This window comes from Rana temporaria, chromosome 11 (assembly GCF_905171775.1).
Source record: "Rana temporaria chromosome 11, aRanTem1.1, whole genome shotgun sequence".
NCBI classification, from domain to species: Eukaryota; Metazoa; Chordata; class Amphibia; order Anura; family Ranidae; genus Rana; species Rana temporaria.
The window spans coordinates 159773123-159794216 of record NC_053499.1 but is presented as its reverse complement, the minus strand read 5'-3'; the positions used below and the strand labels follow the sequence as shown (position 1 = coordinate 159794216).

The 21094-nt window shown below is 46.0% G+C and overlaps 1 protein-coding gene across 1 annotated transcript; it reads right to left on the bottom strand.

The window, feature by feature from the left end:
* Positions 1–5514: 5514 nt before the first annotated feature.
* On the bottom strand, positions 5515–16466 carry LOC120917933 (NAD(P)H dehydrogenase [quinone] 1-like). Its single transcript, XM_040329555.1, has 6 exons — positions 16334–16466; positions 14790–14954; positions 11484–11614; positions 10610–10723; positions 9261–9362; positions 5515–5994 (listed from the first exon to the last, which is right to left on the bottom strand). Exons 1-6 carry the CDS (start codon positions 16338–16340, stop codon positions 5683–5685), a joined length of 831 nt encoding a protein of 276 aa, XP_040185489.1. The 5' UTR covers positions 16341–16466; the 3' UTR covers positions 5515–5682.
* Between the last annotated feature and the right edge of the window lie 4628 nt (positions 16467–21094).

Below are 21094 nucleotides of genomic sequence, written 5' to 3'. Positions count from 1 at the left end.
TTGGGTTTATCGGTAGATAATAGAACACTCCCTCCAGGCCAAAGAGCCAGAGATAAAACACAAGGCAGAGAGCGGGCAGAACTCATAGGGGTGGAAAGAGAGACAGGGATACAATGTAATTCTATACAGTGCCTTGAAAAAGTATTCATACCCCTGGACATTTTCCACATTTTCTCATGTTACATCCAAAAAACTCTAATGTATTTCATTGGGATTTTATGTGATGGACCAACACAAAGTGGCACATAATCGTGAAGTGGAAGGAATTTTTATTTATTTTTTTATAAATAAATATGTGAAAATTGTGTGTGTGTGGAGGGGCATTTGTATTCAGCCCCCTTTACTCTGATACCCCTAACTAAAATCTAGTGGAACCAATTGCCTTCAGAAGTCACCTAATTAGTAAATAGAGTCCACCTGTGTGTCATGTAATCTCAGTATAATCACAGCTGTTCTGTGAAGCCCTCAGAGGTTTGTTAGAGAACCTTAGTGAACAAACAGCATCATGAAGGCCAAGGAACACACCAGACAGGTCAGGGATAAAGTTGTGGAGAAGTATAAAGCAGGGTTCGGTTATAAAAAAAAAATCTCCCAAGCTTTTGAAGATCTCACGGAGCTTCTGTTCAATCCATCATCGGAAAATGGAAAGAGTATGGCACAACTGCAAACCTACTAAGACATGGCCGTCCACCTAAACTGACCGGGCCGGGCAAGGAGAGCATTCATCAGAGAAGCAGCCAAGAGGTCCATGATACCTCTGGAGGAGCTGCAGAGATCCACAGCTCAGGGGGGAGAATCTGTCCACAGGACAACTATTAGTGGTCTCTCCACAAATCTGCCCTTTATGGAAGAGTGGCAAGAAGAAAAATATTGGAGAAAGAAAGACATAAGAAGTCCTGTTTGTAGTTTGTGAGAAGCCACGTGGGGGAGGGGACACAGCAAACATGTGGGGGAGGGGACACAGCAAACATGTGGGGGAGGGGACACAGCAAACATGTGGAAGAAGGGGCTCTGGTCACATGACACCGAAATTGAACTTTTTGGGCTAAAAGCTAAATGCTATGTGTGGCGGAAAACTAACACCGCACACCACCCTGAACACACCATCCCCACCGTGAAATATGGTGGTGGCAGCATCATGTGGTGGGGATGCTTTTCTTTGAACAGGGAAGGGAAGCTGGTCAGAGTTGATGGGAAGATGGATGGAGCCAAATACAGGACAATCTTTGAAGAAAACCTGTTATGCCGCGTACACACGATCGAAATTTCCGATGGAAAAAGTCAGACGGACATCAGATATGCTGATCGTGTGTAGCCCCATCTGAGTTTTTTCATCGTAAATTCCGATGAATTCCATCGGAGTTTAGATATAGAACATGTTCTATTTTTCTCCGATGGAATTCCGTTGGAATTCCCATGTGATTTGGCCGGGCAAAAGCCAGATCGTGTGTATGCAGCATTAGAGTCTGCAAAAGACTTGAGACAGGGGGGAGGTTCACCTTCCAGCAGGACAACGACCCTAAAGTACAGCCAGAGCTACAATGGAATGGTTTAGATCAAAGCCTATTCATGTGTTAGAATGGCCCAGTCACAGTCCAGACCTAAATCCCATTGAGAATCTGTGGCAAGACCTGAAAATTGCTGATCACAGACGCTCTCCATCCAATCTGACAGAACTTGAGATATTTTACAAAGAAGAAGAATGGAGAAATGTCCCTCTCTAGATGTGCAAAGCTGGTAGAGACCCCCCCAAAAAGACTTGTAGAGAAAGGGGGTTCTACAAAGTATTGGCTCCGGGGGGCGCCATACAAATGCCCCCCCCCCCACACTTTTCACTGATTTATTTGTAAAACATTTGGAAAACCATTTATCATTTGCCTTCCACTTCCGGACACGCCCATAGCATACACACGGCAGGACTTTTCTGAAAACTTTCCCCAAACTTTCCCAACATCACATGGTTTTTCTGCTCTTTTCTGCTCTTTATCGCCACCCTTTGGTCAACTTCTGCTATTGTTGGTTGATTTTAAACATTGGTTCTGGGCATGCGTATTTGTACTTCGGACAAAAGTCCGATGGATTTCTGTACACGCGGTCGGACTATGCACCATCGGACTTTTGTTGCCGAAAAGTTTGTCCGTTTGCAGAGCGAACTTTTGTCCGATGAAAACCGAAAAAGTTTGCCCGATGGTCAGATTTTTTTGGAAAACTTGCTGATTTTGAAGTTTGTTGGCAAAAAGTCCGACCGTGCGAATGGGGCTTTAGATACGTGCAAAGAGAGAACACACAAATACTTAAAAGTATAACATTTATTAAAACGTAATGACAGATACAGATAAAGAAATTATGAAAGAATACTTAGACCGCATTCACATCTAGGCGTTTTTACGCCTGTAGCGCTACGCCGCTGCCGCCAGAGGGCTGGAAATACATGTCCCTCTATGGAGATGGTTCACATCTCCACGCCGAACGCCGGACGCCTGCCGCCTGAAAAAAGGTCCCGGACCTTTTTTTCAGGCGTCTTTAGGCGTTTCGGCTAGGAGATGGGAAGCATTTCCATAGAGGGGGTCATTCTGGGGCACATCTAGGCGGACAATACCGGCGTTTTGTCGCTGCAAATCGCGGTTCAAAACGCCGCTATTTGTACCGCGATTTGCGGAGACAAAACGCAGCGATTTCGTCTGCCTAGATGTGAATGGAGCCTTAAACTAAAGATGCTTTTTCCGACCACGGAGTCCCGTTTTCTGTTACGCAACATGGCACAGGAATAGCATTGTTCCTTACAAGCAGGCCCGGATTTCCCACAAGGCCACTGAGGCCAGGCCTTGGGGTGGCAGGGCGCCAAGGGGCGGCAGTGGCATGGATTCCCCCGACGCCCGTAACATTAAGGGCGGTAAGTTATGGGGGAATCCGCTCGCTCGTTAACAAGTGATTGCGGCGATGTCGCCGAAATCACTTGTAAAATGTGTGCTCCCGTCCGTCCTCCCCCCACCCCACATACCTCTCTCTGCTGGCTCTGTCTTCGGGACTCCGTCCTCCCCCCCGGCCACCGAGTCTGTCTCCTGTTCCTGCTGCCGATGTACACAGTGAGAGGGGAGAGCTGTGCTCTTCCCATCTCAGCTGTGACAGGAGTTCTAGCACAGCGCTAGGACTCCTGTTTTGGAGGTGACAGGGTCAATAAAGAGAACCTGTCACCTCCAATTGCTATCACACAGGGAATTGTTTTCTCCTGTATGATAGCAAAAAAGTTAAGTGAAAAAATAAATTGATAAAAAATAAATAAATAATAAGAAATAATAATTAAATTAATAAAATAAAAAAGTAATTAAAAAGTGAAAAATAAGAAAATTATACAAAAATAAAAAAAAGTAAGCAACAAGCTACAAATAAAAATAAATAAAAAAAGTGATGATAAAGTAAAAAAAAAGAAAAAAAATATTTGAACTAACTGTGCCGCCCCTGCCATCCGGTTGCCATTCTCCGTTGATTAGGGGGGGTAGTTTGGTTGGCGGGGAGGGGGTGCATTGCGGAACCTGGCCTTGGGGGCGGTAGGGAGAGCAAATCCGGCCCTACTTACAAGGGGTGTTGGCCGGGGCTTGTCTTTTCCTTAGATTCAAGTCTAAATACCACAGCCAAACTGGAATAAGTTTGGCTCATACCAAAGCTTGTAACCATGCAAGCGTGTGATCTGATCATCTAGCCATGTTGCGTAAGAGCAAACAGGAGCCATGGCAGAAACAGCATCTTTAGTTACGTTTTCTTGTACAGTATATAACATAGTTTACAGATGCTATAACCTTCGCAAAACCAATTAAAATACACTTATTGGGATTTCTTTTTACCAAAGACATGTAGAAGGATACATTTGGGCCAAAATGTATAAAAGAAATTTGATTTTATTGAATATGTTTTATAAAAGAAAGCAGAAAATATTGTTTGTTTTTTTTTCATTTTTTTGGTATTTTTTCGCTTATATAATAAAAAAATAAAAACCCAGTGGTGATCAAATACCACCAAAAGAAATCTCTATTTGTGTGAAAAAATATCTAAATTTCATTTGGGTACAGTGTAGCATGACTGTGCAATTACCAGTTAAAGTGGCTCAGTGCTGAATCGTGAAAAAAGGCTCTAATCTTGAGGGGGGTAAAAACTTCCAGAGGTCAAGTGGTTAACAACTTGCCGACCAGCCGCCGTCATTATACGGCAGCAGGTCGGCACGATCCCGCGAACCGTTGTAGCTGTACAACAGTTCCTTTAAGCGGGATAGCGGGCGCCGCCGGGCACGAGAGGCAGAACACACACATCCCAGTTCTGTGAGGAGAGGAGAGGCAGATTGCGAGTTCCTACTAGCTAGGAACCACGATCTCTTATTTTCTCCAGTCACTCCCATCACCCTACAGTTAGAACACACACAAGGGAACACAGTTAACCCTTTGATCGCCCCCTAGTGTTAACCCTGTCCCTGCCAGTGACATTTACACAGTAATCAGTGCATTTTATAGCACTGATCTCTGTATAATTGACAATGGTCCCAAAAATGTGTCAAAAGTGTCCGATCTGTCCGTGGCAATGTCGCAGTCCCGATATAAATCGCAGATCGCCGCCATTACTAGTAAAAAATAATAAAAATGCCATAAATCTATCCCCTATGTTTTAGATGCTATAACTTTTGCTATAACTTTTGCCAATCAATATGCGCTTATTGCGATTTTTTTTACCAAAAATATTTATAAAATATGTGTATCGGCCTAAACTGAGGAAAAAATTAGCTTTTTTTACAAAAAAAGTTGGAGATATTTATTATAGCAAAAAGTACAAAATACTGTGTTTTTTTTTTCAAAATTGTCGCTTTTTTTTGTTTATAGCGCAAAAAATAAAAAACCGCAGAGATGATCAAATACCACCAAAAGAAAGCTCTATTTGTGGGGAAAAAAGGACTTCAAATTTGTTTGGGTGCAACGTCAACGTCGCACGTTAAAACGTATCGAAAAGTCCGGTCATTGATCAGCCAAGTCTCCTGGGGCTGAAGTGGTTAAAGGTGTGGCACACTAACACATATACAAAATGCAGCAGATGCCACGGGTGGGACTGGGGTGGCAGAACAAAGCTGTGACTATGTACTTTGTTTATGTGTGTCTGAAGGAAGGATGGTTCCTTAGCCAATCTTGTATTATGCCTTTTTACTGTAGCCAGTGTATTACTGATCGAAAAAAAATACTTTTTAGTGTCGAAATATTTCACTTCAAAACGTTTTATTGTTTTAGCCTAAAAAGCGTAACATCTATGAGGACAAATTAGGGATATTGAGGTATTGACACTTCTGACAGCCTGGTGCATCGCTGTACAAATATTTGGTTGCACAATACAGATATACAGTAGAAAGATAGAAGATATGGTAAGAGAACTGCCAAGGTTGGCCATTGTAAAAGGTCTCAGGCTTATAAATGTCCTGATGAAGTCTTCTTTTACACATAGCAACCAATCAAATTCACCATGTCATGCACTCATTATTGCACTGGAAACATGGAAAGGAAAGACGTAATGGTTGCTGTTGGCTAAGGAACCATCCTTCTTTCAGACACACATAAACTAAGTACATAGTCACAGCTTTGTACTGTCTCCCCAGCCCCACCGACGGCACAGTACTGCATCCCCTGAGTGTGCCGCCATAATATAGTCTTATTACAGCCTGGAGCCTTCTGCTTTCACCTGGCTGTCAGGCGGTAGAGGCTTCCCCAGGTTCTGCCCCACCGTTGGAGCATACTTGGATGCAGACAGCGACTCCTCCACCTCTTTCTTCAGTGTAAATCCACCAGAAAATCCTTCAAAGTCTTGAACTGGAAGGAATTTGATGGGCTTTTCATCCCAGATAGTCTCCAGCCGCTTCTCCCAGCTCTTCAGTATCTCCACGCGGACCTCCTGGGGCACGTGAGCCACGCCGTATGAGATTTGGGGCTCCAAGACTTTAAAGCCACAGAAATTCAGAATACCGTTCTGCAGAAAGAAGAGAATATTACGGTGAGTCATAGCAATAATCGTTGGGTCATGAAGATGTGATGCATGAAATTTGAGGGTGCCTGTCACTTTTCCTGCTGCCTAGAACAGTGACCAGATGGAGCTCCATAACTTGACCCAACTATAACGCATTTCAACGTATCTGCCTGTTCATGAAGTTGGTCGACTGATGTGTTATATCTTTCTAAGGTATGATAAAAGTATAAGCAGCTTTCCTTATTAGCGATGAGCCGAACACTCCCCCTGTTTGGTTCGCCGCAGAACATGCCAACAGGCAAAAAATGTGTTCGAAAACGCGATTACACCATTAAAGTCTATGGGACACGAATATGAAAAATCAAAAGTGCTAATTTTAAAGGTTAATATACAAGTTATTGTCATAAAAAGTGTTTGGGGACCCGGGTCCTGCGCCAGAGGACATGTATCAATGCAAAAAAATGTTTTTTTCGGGAGCAGTGATTATAATAATGCTTGGAGTGAAAGTCAAATATTCCTTTAAATTTCATACCTGGGGGGTGTCTATAGTATGCCTGTAGTATGCATGTTTCCCGTATTTAGAACTGTCCCTGCACAAAATGACATTTCTAATGGAAAAAAAGTCATTTAAAACTACTCGCGGCTATTCATGAATTGTCGGGTCCCGGCAATACAGATAAAAGTCATTGAAAACAAAACAGAATGGATTCCATTACCAGGTCCCTTGGGTCTGGGATGAATATAAAGGGGAACCCCAAACAAAACAAAAAAAAAAGCAAGGGGGTCCCCTCCATATCAGGTCCTTCAGGTCTGGTATGGATATTAAGGGGAACCCTGCGCCATTTTTTTTTAAATGGGGTGGGGTTCCCCCCAAAAATCCATACCAGACCCTGGTATGGAGTTTAAGGGGAACCCGGCACCGAAATAAAAAAAATGACGCCATTTTTTTTTGTGCGGTGTTCCCCTTAAAATCCATACCGGACCTGAAGGGTCTGGTATGGATTTTTGGGGGGAACCCCACACCATTTAAAAAAAATGGCGCCTTTTTTTACTTTGGTTCCCGGGTTCCCCTTAAAATCCATACCAGACCTGAAGGGTCTGGTATGGATTTTTGGGGGAAACCCCACGCCATTTAAAAAAAATGGCACAGGGTTCCCCTTAATATCCATACCAGACCTGAAGGGCCTGATATGGAATTTGGGGGGGAACCCCACGCATTTTTTGTTTTCATTTTGGTTCGGGGTTCCCCTTAATATTCATACCAGACCCAAAGGGCCTGGTAATGGAATTAGGGGGGATCCCATGCTGTTTTTTTTTTCAATGACTTTTATCTGTATTGCCGGGACCCGACAATTCATTAATAGCCGCGAGTAGTTTTAAATGACATTTTTATTCTTTTAGAAATTTTGTGCAGGGACAGTTCTAAGCACAGGAAACATGCGCTATTTTACAGGCATACTATAGACACCCCCCAGGTATGAAATTTAAAGGAATATTTCACTTTTATTGTTTCACTTTAAGCATTATTAAAAATCACTGCTCCCGAAAAAAATGCAGTTTTTAAAACCTTTTGTTTTTGCATAGATATATGTCCCCTGGGGCAGGACCCGGGTCCCCAAACACTTTTTATGACAATAACTTGCATATTAACCTTTAAAATTAACACTTTTGATTTCTCCCATAGACTTTTAAAGGGTGTCCCGCGGCTTTTTCGAATTTGCCTCGAACACCCCAAATTGTTCGCTGTTTGGCGAATGGGCGAACAGCCAACAGCCCATCCCTAATCCTGATGAAGAGGTAGGTGACTGGATGAAACCTCCAGCCAATGAGGCAAACAACCTGCATGTTGTCTTTTGTTTTTCATTGGCCACAACTGGGCTGAGACAACATACCTTTTTGGTTGACAATTGCTTTCACATAATGTACCCACTCATCAGTAATGGGTATATGTATAAAACACCTGGTTTTCCTTTCTTTGTTATGAGTGTTTGGATGGCCTCTTGCACACAAGGTCATCCACACTATATTACCAAAAGTATTGGGACGCATATGAACGTTAATGGCATCCCAGTCTTAGTCTGTAGGGTTCAATATTGAGATGGAAGGGAAAACACAGGAATCTGCACCTAAGTGTAGTATTAGAAGCAAAATTGTAATGGCAAGGTATGTAGTACACTCACAGGATAAAGATAAAAATCAAGCTCATCTGTGTGTATAGGGGGGTAACTCTCCCAGCGTCCGAGACAGGTATCCATACGTTGAGGAGATGGCAGGGGATCTGTTTGCAATCCTGTGGCCACCATGAACACCAGGGAAAGACTGTCAGAGGCGGCGCTACGCTTTGTGAGGCCTTAGGCAAAACTTGACATGGGGCCCCACTCACACCCATGATGGGAAAAATAATTCAAGGACAAAAGCCTCTTCTCCACAACCCTGGCCGGTGGTGGGGTAGGGGTCTGCGGGCAGGGGGCTTATTGGAATCTGGAAACCCCCTTTAACAAGGTGGCCCCCAGATCCTGCTCTTTAATACCTAAGGGTCGGGGGCCGGTGATGTCACCTGCTGAACCCGCCCCCTTGTGACATCATTGACTGAGGGCATGCTGGGCCATTGATGTCACAAGGGGTGGTGTCACCGATATTCACTAGTTGCTAGGGATGCCGGCGGCCCCGCTCCTGAGTCAGGGCTCTTAACGCTGCCTGTCCCTCAAAACTGGGGTAAAGCATTGGGTAAGTTAGGCGGCCGCAAGGCCCCTGTAAGTGTGATGCCTTAGGCGATCGCCTAATTTGCCTAATTAAAGAGCCGCCTTTGGAGACCGTACTAGATGGACAGAAAAGGTGGACTGCACACAACTTGGTGAACTCAGGGCGCAGTCCTCTGCACCCCAAGAACACCCTTTTTGAAGTCACTTAGAGCCTTAGGCTCTAATCACGTGCTTCAAAAAAAAAAAATTTAAATCCATGCGTCCGGCTCCCTGCCTGTAGATTAGGGGGGCGGTGCCACTGCGCTTCTAATGGACAGTCCACCACTGTGTGCATGGACACATAGAACAACATGGAAAGGCGTTTTTTTTGGGCATTGGTCAATATCAGACATTTTTGCACTTAGAATGTTCCCATTTCCCATTAATCTTCGTAAGATTGTATTGGCAAGTTAAATTGAGCCATTCTCTAATCAGCCACAGAACCCAAGTCCTTCAATACTTGGCCAACCCTGGGCAGGATGGGACATCGGGATCGGTTATTTCTCTTACGTGTAACATACAACTTACCTGGAGAGGCCATAGACTGACATTTATGTCTCCATTCACTCCTGTAGGTGTGTACATTGATGGGGGGCCTCCAGTTGTGAATGAAAAAAAAGCTTTCTTATTCTGTAATGAAAAAAAGAAAAATTAAAACCAAATCTTAGGGAACCCCTTGCAGTCCACTATTCTCTGTTCCAGATCCTACATAGAGGGGTCATCTAGTGCAATGCTTCTCAACTCCAGTCCTCAAGGCGCCCCAACAGGTCATGTTTTCAGGCTTACCATTATTTTTCACAGGTGATTTCATCAGTTTCACCGCATTAGTATTTACCACAGGGAAATCCTGAAAACATGACCTCCTGGGGTGCCTTAAGGCCGAGTTGAGAAACACTGATCTAGTGTCACGTGTTTTTAGCGGCGCTTTACCGTCGTTTTTGTGGCGCTATTGGACCGCTAGCGAGGCGCTTTTAACCCCCGCTAGCGGCCGAAAAAGGATTAAAGCCACCGGCAAAGCGCCGCTGTAGTTCGGCTGCGCTGACCATTGATTTCAATTGCCAGGGGCGCTGTATACACCACTTCTACAGCGCCTCAAAGATGCGGCTAGCAGGACTTTTTGGAGCTTCCGGTCAGCACACCGATCCAGTGTGAAAGCCCTCGGGCTTTCACACTGGAGTGAGACAGGAGGCTCTTTCAAGGCCAGTGGCGGCTGGTGCTCAAAATTTTTGGAAGGGCGCAAACAAACTGAAAAAAAAACCATCAATAGCAGCCTCACTGTGCCCATCAAATGCAGCTACTGTGCCCATCAATTGCCGCCACTGTGCCAATCAATTGCCGCAACTGTGCCATCAAACGCAGCCACTGTGCCCATCAATAGCCGCCAGTTTGTCCCATCAAATGCCGCCAGTTTGCCCCACTAAATGCTGCCAGTTTGCCCCATCAAATGCTGCCAGTTTGCCCCAACAAATGCTGCCAGTTTGCCCAAACAAATGCTGCCAGTTTGCCCCATCAAATGCCGCCAGTTTGCCCCATCAAATGCTGCCAGTTTGCCCATCAAATTCTGCCAGTTTGCCCCATCAAATGCTGCCAGTTTGCCCCATCAAATGCTGCCAGTTTGCCCCATCAAACGCTGCCAGTTTGCCCCATCAATAGCCGCCAGTTTGCCCCATCAAATGCCGCCAGTTTGTCCCATCAAATGCCGCCAGTTTGCCCCATCAAATGCGCCAGTTTATGATTTTGTGTTGGGCCGCATTCATCGCGTCTGGGGGTTCATGCGGCCCTTGGGCCACAGGTTGGACACCCCCGACTGAGACAGTTAAAACTAAGTCTCAGACAGGTTCCCTATATTTATTTGGTCGATGTTCACTTCTTCTTACCTTGAATGGTCCTTCGGAGTACAAGGTCTGAAAACTGTAGGCAAAACCCAAACATAACACTCGCTCAAGCCATCCTTTCATTATGGCGGGCATCCCGAACCAATACAGGGGGAACTGTAATACATAACACATAGCTTTTATTATAATTGTCCTTTACATTATTATATCACATAGTGCTGTACATCAACTGATACACATGGCAAACCCCAAATAAACATCTACAGAAAGATAAGAGACGACCAGGAAGCAGTGATCAGTGTCCTGTTACAAGGCAGAATGGGGAAATGCCTTGTTTATATTAGCATTTCCCCTTTCTTCCTCTCCGTGAGACGATCGCGGGACTCCCGGCGGACATCGAGTCCACGGTACCTGCGGTCACACTCACGGAGCTTGCAGCGGGCGCGCGCCCACAATCCTGGGCCTTAAAGTGGATGTAAACCCAGAAAAAAAATTCTTTGCTGTTACGATGTACATATCATCTGTGCCCAGTCTTGCCACTCAGAGTTAATCCAGCTCTGAGCAATCCTCTTTTATTGTTCAGTGAAATAAAACGGACTTACAGAGAAAAACCTTAGTCAGAGAACTTTTGTGTGACCGCGTGTATGCAAGCCAAGCTTGAGCAGAATTCCATCAGAAAAAACATCCAAGGTTTTTCCGACGGAAAATCCGATGATGTGTACGGGGCATAAGTCCTCAAGCTGTTTCTGTTTTTGGAGTATCCCACCTAATTCTCTCAACCCTATACCTAAGTTCTCCAAAAATAAAAACAACAAAAACAACACCACTTAGACTGGCTGTAGGGTGAGGTTTGTGGGCAAGACCTGGACGGTAATCCTGCGGCTCCTATGGGAGTAGTGCTACATTATAGACATACCTGGAAAATTATAAGGTCGGCCTTTTCAACCTTTTTCTGTTCTTCAACGATGTCTTTGGCAAGGCGGCCTTCCTTATACGCTTCTGCAGTCTCCGCTCCATATTTGAAATGTTTTGGATCCTTGGGTTTACCTGTGGAAATAATGAAAAGGTTACAGTCAGGTCTATAGAAGGTCAATAAGTCCAGCCCAAGGCCTAGAGCCTCTGATAATTTATTCTCGGTTGTTCCCCTCTTCTATCCATCCCTAGACATTTGGGGGCCATGTCATCTTCCACAATTTATTCCCATCAGCAATAAAGAAAAAAATGAATATGTTCTGTCTTCCCTCCCAACCCCCTCTGAGCCCTAGACTAAATTTTGTTTTTTGGCCTCACTGTAGTTAGTGGAACAGTAATCTATTACTTTTGTCTGGTGAGGGCTTCCCTAAGCTGGGTGTTTGATTTCTCTCACCTGGTTCTTGCTAGAAACTTACAGAACTTAGGGCAGGGAGAGTCAAATAACCAGTGTGAATATTCTTCAAACCCCAGCCAGTCCTTGGAAGGAGGCGTCCAGAAGGTGGCTGGGGAAGTGAAAAATATTTGGAAGGCCTTTCCAGAGTGTTTTTCCTATTCTAGGAGGGTTACAGGGGCTGCTGCCCCTGGGAGGCAGCTAGAGTGTGCTGAAGAAAGGATATTGTGCCTCAGCAGGTGCTGGGTTGAGGGACTGAAGATGATGTTTCTGGGAGAAGCTTCCAGAACATAGGGCAGGGAGAGTGAAATAACCAGTATGAATATTCATTATATCCCAGCCAATCCTTGGAAGTTGGCATCCAGAAGGTGGCTGGGGAAGTGATAAATATTTGGGAGGCCTTTCCAAAGTGTTATTCCTATGCTAGGAGTGTTCTAGGGGCTTCTGCCCCTGGGAGGCAGCTAGAGTGTGCTGAAGAATTGATATTGGGCCTCAGCAGGTGCTGGGATGATTGCTAAAGAATAATTTGCTGGAGGGCACTGTCCTGAAGTCCTGGTCTGGAGAAGGATCTCTTATCTCCCTCAATGAGGATCTACCTGTGGAGGCTGGGTATCAGACAGCTCCTGGGACATTGTAAGACCTGGGTTTGGGACTTTAATGTATGCCTTTCTTCTATAAGGATTGATGCTTGAAGTCTGTCCTCTAGTCATGGTTTCCTAGCTGCGTTTTTTGATTTGTTTTACAGTTTCTGGAAGAAGCTTCCAGAGCTTAGGGCAGGGAGAGTCAAATGACTAGTATGAAAATTCACCATACCCCAGCCAGTCCCTGGAAGGTGGTGTCCAGAAGGTGGCTGGGGAGGTGATAAATGTTTGGGAGGGCTTTTCAGAGTGTTCTTCCTATGCTAGGAGGGTTCCAGGCGCTGCTGCCCCTGGGAGGAAATTAGAGTGTGCTGAAGAATTGATATTGGGCCTCAGCAGGTGCTGGGTTGAGGGACTGGAGATGATTGCTAAAGAACTTCAGGACAGTGCCCTCCAGCAAATTATTCTTTAGCAATCATCTAAAGTCCCTCAACCCAGCCCCTGCTGAGGCCCAATATCAATTCTTCAGCACACTCTAGCTGCCTCCTAGCATAGGAAGAACACTCTGAAAAGGCCTCCTAAACATTAACCACCTCCCCAGCCACCTTCTGGACACTGTTCTGAAGTCCTGGTCTGGAGAAGGATCTCTTATCTTCCTCACTGAGGATCTACCTGTGGAAGCTGGGTATCAGACAGCTCCCCTGACATTGTGAGTGAGACCTGGGTTTGGGACTTTAATGAATGCCTGCTACTATAAGGATTGGTGCTAGAAGTCTGTCCTCCCATTGACTGTTATAGAGTCTCCTGAGCCCCTCTCCTATTTCAAGTTGTAAACTCAGCAGCAACAGGCTCATCAGTTGCCTGCTGTTAATATCCACCAGGCTCTTCCCAGTGAGGGAGATGTAGACTCGCACCACCATAGGACAGCTGAACTCTTTCCCACCAACTTCCTCCTCGCTCTCTCCAGTGAGCTTCTCCAGACCCAATTTAATCTTTGGATTTCAGCTGCCAATTGGCCCCCCCAGCTAAATCTAGCTGGGACCTCAGTGCCTTCTTCCTACAGATCATTCCAGAAAGCTGCCTCAGGGGCAGAGACCCTACACAGGGGTTCCCCCCAGCAAGACTGAACCCAGAAACGCTGCTGCTGCTCAGGCCTCAGACTATTTATGGGTTCTCTCACCATCTTCTGGGCACACCTCCCCAGGGATTGGCTGGAGCTCCATAAATATTTAGACTGACTGTTCTGATCTTCCTCCCACTATACTTCTAGAATCCTCTAGAACACAGGGGGGAGTAGCTGAGCAGCAGCGTGTGAAACTCTGAGCAGACCTAAGTAATCAACTGCCGCTCCACTGATTACAGAGAAGCCTAAAAGGCTGATGCAGGAATCCATTATGAATGTAGAACAACCGGTACTGCAGGCTGACTTGCTTAACTAGTTTAACGCCTGGCTGTCTGCTCTGAGTTCTGGCCAGTGTAAATAGTGAGTACGGCAGTGTCCAGGGGTCAGCGGTAGGTAGGGCAGTGTCCAGGGGTCAGCGGTAGGTAGGGCAGTGTCCAGGGGTCAGCGGTAGGTAGGGCAGTGTCCAGGGGTCAGCGGAAGGTAGGGCAGTGTCCAGGGGTCAGCGGAAGGTAGGGCAGTGTCCAGGGGTCAGCGGAAGGTAGGGCAGTGTCAAGGGGTCAGCAGTAGGTTGGGCAGTGTCCAGAGGTCAGCAGTAGGTTGGGCAGTGTCCAGAAGTCAGCAGTAGGTAGGTCAGTGTCTACAGGTCAGCAGTAGGTAGGTCAGTGTCCAGAAGTCAAGCTAGATTTACCTGGCAGCCTGCTCTATCCTAGGAGGGTGCTGCAAACATTTGTAATCTTAAAAACATTTCTTTGATTATCTAATCATCGATGGGGTCACATTTCTGATCATTTTCAACCACAGTGATAGGAAAATCGAAGGAACAGGATGGAGAATTTTTCCTGAACGAACACATTTCTATTGGGGAATGTCAGGTTTTCCTTTGGGAAAGTTCATTCGTTACAAAATCAAGGCTGTAGTACCCCCCATGTGAATGAGGTCTCAACAGGAATCAACTGCCACTTTGTGAGATTACAATAAAGTTGAAAAAATAAAAATAAAATAGTACAATTCACTTCATTTACAAGGCACCGGCACAGCGCCCCCCAGTGGCTGGTGGTGGGACTGCGCTCTCACTTTTTGTACTGTTCCTACCCATAAAATACAATCAGTAATATTAAAAAGCAGTTGATTTTTTTTTCCCAATGTAGAATAAATTACCTGTGATGTCGTCTCGTGATGACACGGGATTGAATTTCATGGCATAGAGGTCAGACTCGATCACTTTCCATCCTTTCTTCTTCAGGGCGCTCGCTGCCGCCTCCTTCATGGCAAAATTAAAAGAAGTGCGCTCCTGGTGAGCTAAAACAATCAGCGCCGTTTTACCTGGGAACAGATGGACATAATAGTTCTGTTTTAAATTACGCATTGACTGCACAGTATGGTCACATGCTTACTTGGCATCGTTCACAGGCAGCTTAACTCTTCACAGAAACAAAGAAGCTGTATCCAACGCAATTTTACTTCAGATAATTGCAGAACAGAGAAAGATTTTTTTTTTCTCCAGCTGTTTGAAGTGTAAAGAAGCTAATGACTAACCTAAACCCTGCCTCTGTTAATAACTAACATTGATTGAGGGAATATGAAAGAAGTGGGCTCAGCTGAGAGTAAACTAACTACAGTGGAACCTCAGATTGCGAGTAACTCGGTTAACTAGCGTTTTGCACTGCTGGCACTGTATTTTAAAAATCCTGATTCGGTTTGTGAGTGTTGTCTCGCAAAACGAGCAGGATTCAAGCCACAGTGGTGTGCAGTACCGCGTTTGGCCTGAGGTGGGGGGGGCGCCGGAGCCGAGCAGAGCTTAAACTGGCAGCATTTTATGGGGAACACCAGTGGCGTTTGATGGGAAAAACTGGTGGCGTTTGTTGGCGCAAGCTGGCAGCATTTAATGGGGCAAACTGGCGGCTATTGATGGGCACAGTGGCTGCGTTTGATCGCACAGTGGCGGCAACTGGTGGGCACAGTGGCTGCAATTGATGGCACAGTGGCTGCTTTTGATGGGCACAGTGGTGGCAATTGATGGGCACAGTAGCTGCGTTTGATGGGCACAGTAGCTGCGTTTGGTGGGGCAAACTGGCGGCATTTGATGGGGCAAACTGGCAGCATTTGATGGGGCAACCTGGCAGAGTTTGATGGGGCAAACTGTCTGCGTTTGATGGCACAGTGGCTGCGTTTGATGGGCACAGTGGTGGCAATTGATTGGCACAGAAGCTGCGTTTGATGGGCACAGTAGCTGCGTTTGATGGAGCAAACTGACGGCATTTGATGGGGCAAACTGGCAGCATTTGATGGCACAGTGGCTGCGTTTGATGGCACAGTGGCAGCAACTGATGGTCACAGTGGCTGTGTTTGATGGCACAGTGGCTGCGTTTGATGGGCACAGTAGCTGCGTTTGATGGGGCAAACTGGCGGCATTTAATGGGGCAAACTGGCGGCTATTGATGGGCACAAAGGCTGTGTTTGATGGCACCGTGGCAGCAACTGATGGGCACAGTGGCTGCATTTGATGGGCACAGTGGTGGCAAATGATGGGCACAGTGGCTGCAATTGATGTTTTTTTTTACCAGTTTGTTTGCGCCCCCCCACAAAAATGTTGAGCACCAGCCGCCACTGCATACAATAAGTGAAGGGGTGACCTTACAGCAATTCGTCTCTGGACAGCCATAACCCTACAGAAACAATGGCAGATTCTGCCCGGTACTCACCAGCCATGATTTCCTATCAGGGATCCTATAGAACGTCCTCTCCGCAAAGCTAAGAATGGTGAAAATGAAGGCGGACGGGCTTTATATAGGACATTTTGAGAAAGCTTCTCACCGTGACAAGGTGGAAAGTGAGGGAGCGTTGGGTTTATCGGTAGATAATAGAACACTCCCTCCAGGCCAAACAGTTCCCATCCCAGAAAATGACAGGTAATGACCAACCAGACGGGTTCCTCTAACCATTCGTTATTACAGGATTCTAGAAAAAATGTCTTCTCTGTTCACACCCAGAGATGAAACGCAAGGCGGAGAGCAGGCAGAACACATAGGGGATGCAATGTCATTATACGCATGTACTTTATATATAGAGGTTTGTATACACAGAGATACAATGTAATTACTGTATACACATGTACTTTATATATAGAGGTTTGTATACACAGAGATACAATGTAATTACTGTATACACATGTACTTTATATATAGAGGTTTGTATACAGTACACAGGGATACAATGTAATTACATATGTAGCACCCTGATGTTTAGGCAAGGTCGCTCTTAAATTTACCTGCAAAGTGATAGTTGCCTTGGCCGATCGATTGGAGGTCAATTGATTTCACACTAATTCTGGAGTTGCTGCACTTCTCTCTTCTGTCACTAGAGGGCCGGGTATCCAGAGGCAGCTCTTTAATTAGGCAAATTAGGAGGTCGCCTAAGGCCTCACACTCACAGGGGCCTCGTGGCTGCCTAACTTGTCCAATGCAATACCCCAGCTTTGAGGGACAGGGGACCTTAATTCTGATGTGCTCAGGCAGCATTAAGAGCCCCGACTCAGGAGCGGGGCCGCCAGCGTCCCTAACAACCAGTAAATATCGGTGACACCACCCCTTGTGACGTCAATGACTCAGCATGCCCTCAGTCAATGACGTCACAAGTGAGGCGGGTTCACCAGGTGACATCACTGGGTGGCCCCCGCCCCTTAGTTATAAAAGAGCAGGATCTGGGGGTCACCTTATTAAAGGGGACTTCCAGATTCTGATAAGCCCCCTGCCCGCAGACCCCCACAACCACCGGCCAGGTTTGTGGGGAAGAGGCTCTTGTCCTTGAATTATTTTTCCCATCAAGGGTGTGCCCCATGTCAAGTTTTGCCTAAGGTTTCACAAAGCCTAGAACCGCCTCTGCGGGTATCTGGTGGCATTAAATAAGACAAGGGCATTGCAAGGACAGATTAGGAATGAGTGGGGTGTCTCAGCCAATAGGCAGGGATTTTCTTGGGTCCCTTGGCCTGCTGGGAGAGCCTATTTATTTGGGTGGATTAACCCCACAGTGGAGCGGAGAGCGGAACGGGAGGAGCGGTCGGGCGGCAATTAGCCCCACAGTGGAGAGTGGAGCTGGCAGAATGGGATGGCGTGCAGGCACGAAATTTGCTGCCCCCCTGAAAGTGCTGCCTGGTACAATGGTACCATCGGGTCCCATGGTAGGGCCGGCCCTGCTGAGGGGTGTAGTTACTTTTATGAGATACTGTATATCAACAGGCTTGTCTACGTGTGCGCTCCCACACATTCTTCATTAGGGTAAAACAGCTGTAGCCAACTACTCGCCATTTGGACCGGTAAGCCCCCCCATAAAATAATATATTTACAAAAATGTGAGGGGGTGTACTTACTTTTGTGAGACCCTGTACAGGTTTGGTTGAACCTCGTGCTGAGTCACCCTGACTATAACATTCGAGGGATTCTGGTTTTTCTGCATTCAGTTGAATCCTCCCAGGCTGCTATTTATCATGACTCCTGAGATTCCATCCATTGTTGGTGGTAGAAGGAGATTTGCGTTTTTCGATAAGCGGATTGCGGATGTGAATGAGGCCGCAGATCGTTCTGAATTTTGGAATCTCGAGTTTATTAGACACGTGCGCCGCCGAATATCGCAATTAGTAAATTCAAAAATAAGAAAGACAATTCTGAAAAATTCAGGGTGAGTGAGCTGCAATATATTACATTTTTGTTTTTTTTAGGGTATGACGACATTAAAGGTCCAAAATCGTTACAATAAGTAGAATAGAAAAGAAAAACTTCACAGCCGCGGAGTACTTTACACATTTTTAATATCACGATTCTCTTTGTTTTTCACATGTATTAAAAATACTTCAAAACCTTATTTCACTTCACTCATATGACCACAAGGGGGAGACAGAGCCGCACTACTGGAACACAACAAAGGTCAAACCACATGGGAGCTCAACCTGCGGCCCTCCAGCCGTTGTGGAACTACAAGTCCCATGAGGCATTGCAAGTCTGGAAGTTACAAAGCAAGACTCCCAAAAGCAGAGAGGCATGATGGGACTTGTAGTTTGGCAACAGCTGGAGGGCCCCAGTTTGAGCATCTATGGTCTAAAGCAGGGGTTTCAAAGTGGCGGCCCTACAGCTGTTGCAGAACTACAAGTCCCATCATGCCTCTGTGAGTAAATGTAACTGCCAGCCTTGCAGTGCCCCATGGGAGATGTAGTTCTACAACAGCTGGAGGGCCCCTGGGTTGCCTTTGGGAGTCATACTTGTAATTGTCAGCGGCTTGCAATGCATCATGGGACTTGTAGTTCTGCAACAGCTGGAGATCTACAGATTAAGCACCCATGCTTTAGACCAGGCGTCTCAAACTGGCGGCCCTCCAGCTGTTGCAAAACTACAAGTCCAATGAGGCATTGCAAGAATGACAGTTACCAGCATGACTCCCACAGGCAGATGCATGATGGGACCTGTAGTTTTACAACAGCTGGAGGGCCACCAGTTTGAGACCCTTGCTTTAGACCAGGGATATGCAATTAGCGGACCTCCAGATGTTGCAAAACTACAAATCCCATCATGCCTCTGCCTCTGGGTGTCATGCTCATGGCTGTCAGAGCCTTGCTATGCCTCATGGGATTTGTAGTTCTGCAACAGCTGGAGGTCCGCTAATTGCATATCCCCGCTTTAGACCAAGGGTAGGCAACCTGGGGCCCTCCAGCTGTTGCAGAACTACATTTCCCATGATGCATTGCAAGCCGCTGACAATTACAAGTATTACTCCCAAAGGCACTTGTAGTTGCGCAACAGCTGGAGGGCCACAGGTTGAAACCCCTGGTGCTTTCACGCTTCTATACCGTTGAAAAATACGCATTTTCGGAGCGTTTTCTGGGTGCCCGTTACCCAGCATGCACCTGTGAAACGTGTGACGCAAAATGTGCAACAAAAATGCAACGCGTGTGCGTGTTTGCAGCGTTTCCTATCCATTCCAATGGGGGGACCTACGTTTTTTTTTGTGCGATTTTGAAAACGGCACCAAAAGATGCTGCAAGCAGGACTTCTCTAAACACAGCGCAGCGGCGAGAAGAATCCCATACGATTTAAAAGGGTAACATATTTCCTACGTTTTCTTTTAGCAAAGTGAAGAAATAAAAAAACGCGCCGGTGAAGGACGCACGCGAGCTTCGGAGATCCAGAAATAAATGAAGAAGCTGAACTTTGCAGCTGACAGCGGATCACAGGAGCGCAAAACGAACTATAGTGAAACCTCGGAATGCGAGTAACGCGGTTAACGAGCGTTTTGCAATACGAGCAATTATTAAAAAAATCCTGACTTGGTTTGCGAGTATTGTCTCACAAAACGAGCAGGATTCAAGACACAGCCGCGTGCAGTACCACATTTGGACAGAGGTGCGGGGGCGCCGGAGCCTTTCAGAAATACTGCGTTCGAGGGTTTCCGAATTCAGCATTTCCAAGGCTCTCCAGCCCCCCCCCCCACCTCTGGCCACATACGGTATTGCATGCCATAGAAGTCAATGTGGAACCAATTATTTTAATTTCCATTGACTTCAATGGGGAAACTCGCTTTGATATGCGAATGCTTTGGATTACAAGCATTCTCCTGGAACGGATTATTCTCGTAATCCGAGGTTCCACTGTACCACAGGAGAAGTACAGCCAAACAAGCTTTCCCCGTACTACTTCTTTAACCGCTTCCGGACCGCCCACCGTTGTTTTACGTCACTACTTTGAAGCGCAATACCGTTTGTTATGGTAGCAGCTAGATACCAAATCCGCTTCAAGATAAAAGTGGTCTCTGCAGCAGATTCGCAGTCAGATCACTTATCGGCAACGGGACCTCCCGCCACCGGAGCCGATCGGGTCCTGTCCCCCGTCTCCATATCATTGCAGGGCGGAAGTGACGTCAAAACGTCACTTCTGCCCAAAGCTCTTAAAAGGGATTTTATTTTTTATTTTCAAATTACATAACATTTTTATTTTATTCTTTTATTGCATTTTAGTGTAAATATGAGATGTGACGTCTTTTTGACCCCCAGATCTCATATGCAAGAGGACCTGTCACGCTTTTTTTTTCTATTACAAGGGATGTTTACATTTCTTGTAATAAGAATAAAAGTGACGCAATTTTTTTTTTAAAACAGTGTAAAAAAAAAAAAAAAAAAAAAAAAGGGAAAATAAATAAGAAAAATAAAATTGTATTGGCGCACCGAGCTCGCGTTCAGAAGCGAACGCATACGTGAGCAGCGCCCGCATACGAAAACGGTGTTCAAACCACACATGTGAGGTGTCGCCGCGATCGTTAGAGCGAGAGCAATAATTCTAGCCCTAGACCTCCTCTGTAACTCAAAACATGCAACCTATAGAATTTGTTTTTAAACGTCCCCTATGGAGAATTTTAAGGGTAAAAAGTTTGTCGCCATTCCACAAGCGGGGCGCAACTTTGAAGCGTGACATGTTGGGTAT

What these genes read in the sequence shown, in the direction of transcription:
- LOC120917933 (XM_040329555.1), bottom strand. An exon ending in ATCACGAGACGACATCACAG is followed by an intron (nt 11,615 to 14,789) that starts GTAATTTATTCT and finishes TTATTTCCACAG; the next exon opens with GTAAACCCAAGGATCCAAAA. An exon ending in ACTCCGAAGGACCATTCAAG is followed by an intron (nt 9,363 to 10,609) that starts GTAAGAAGAAGT and finishes TTTTCATTACAG; the next exon opens with AATAAGAAAGCTTTTTTTTC.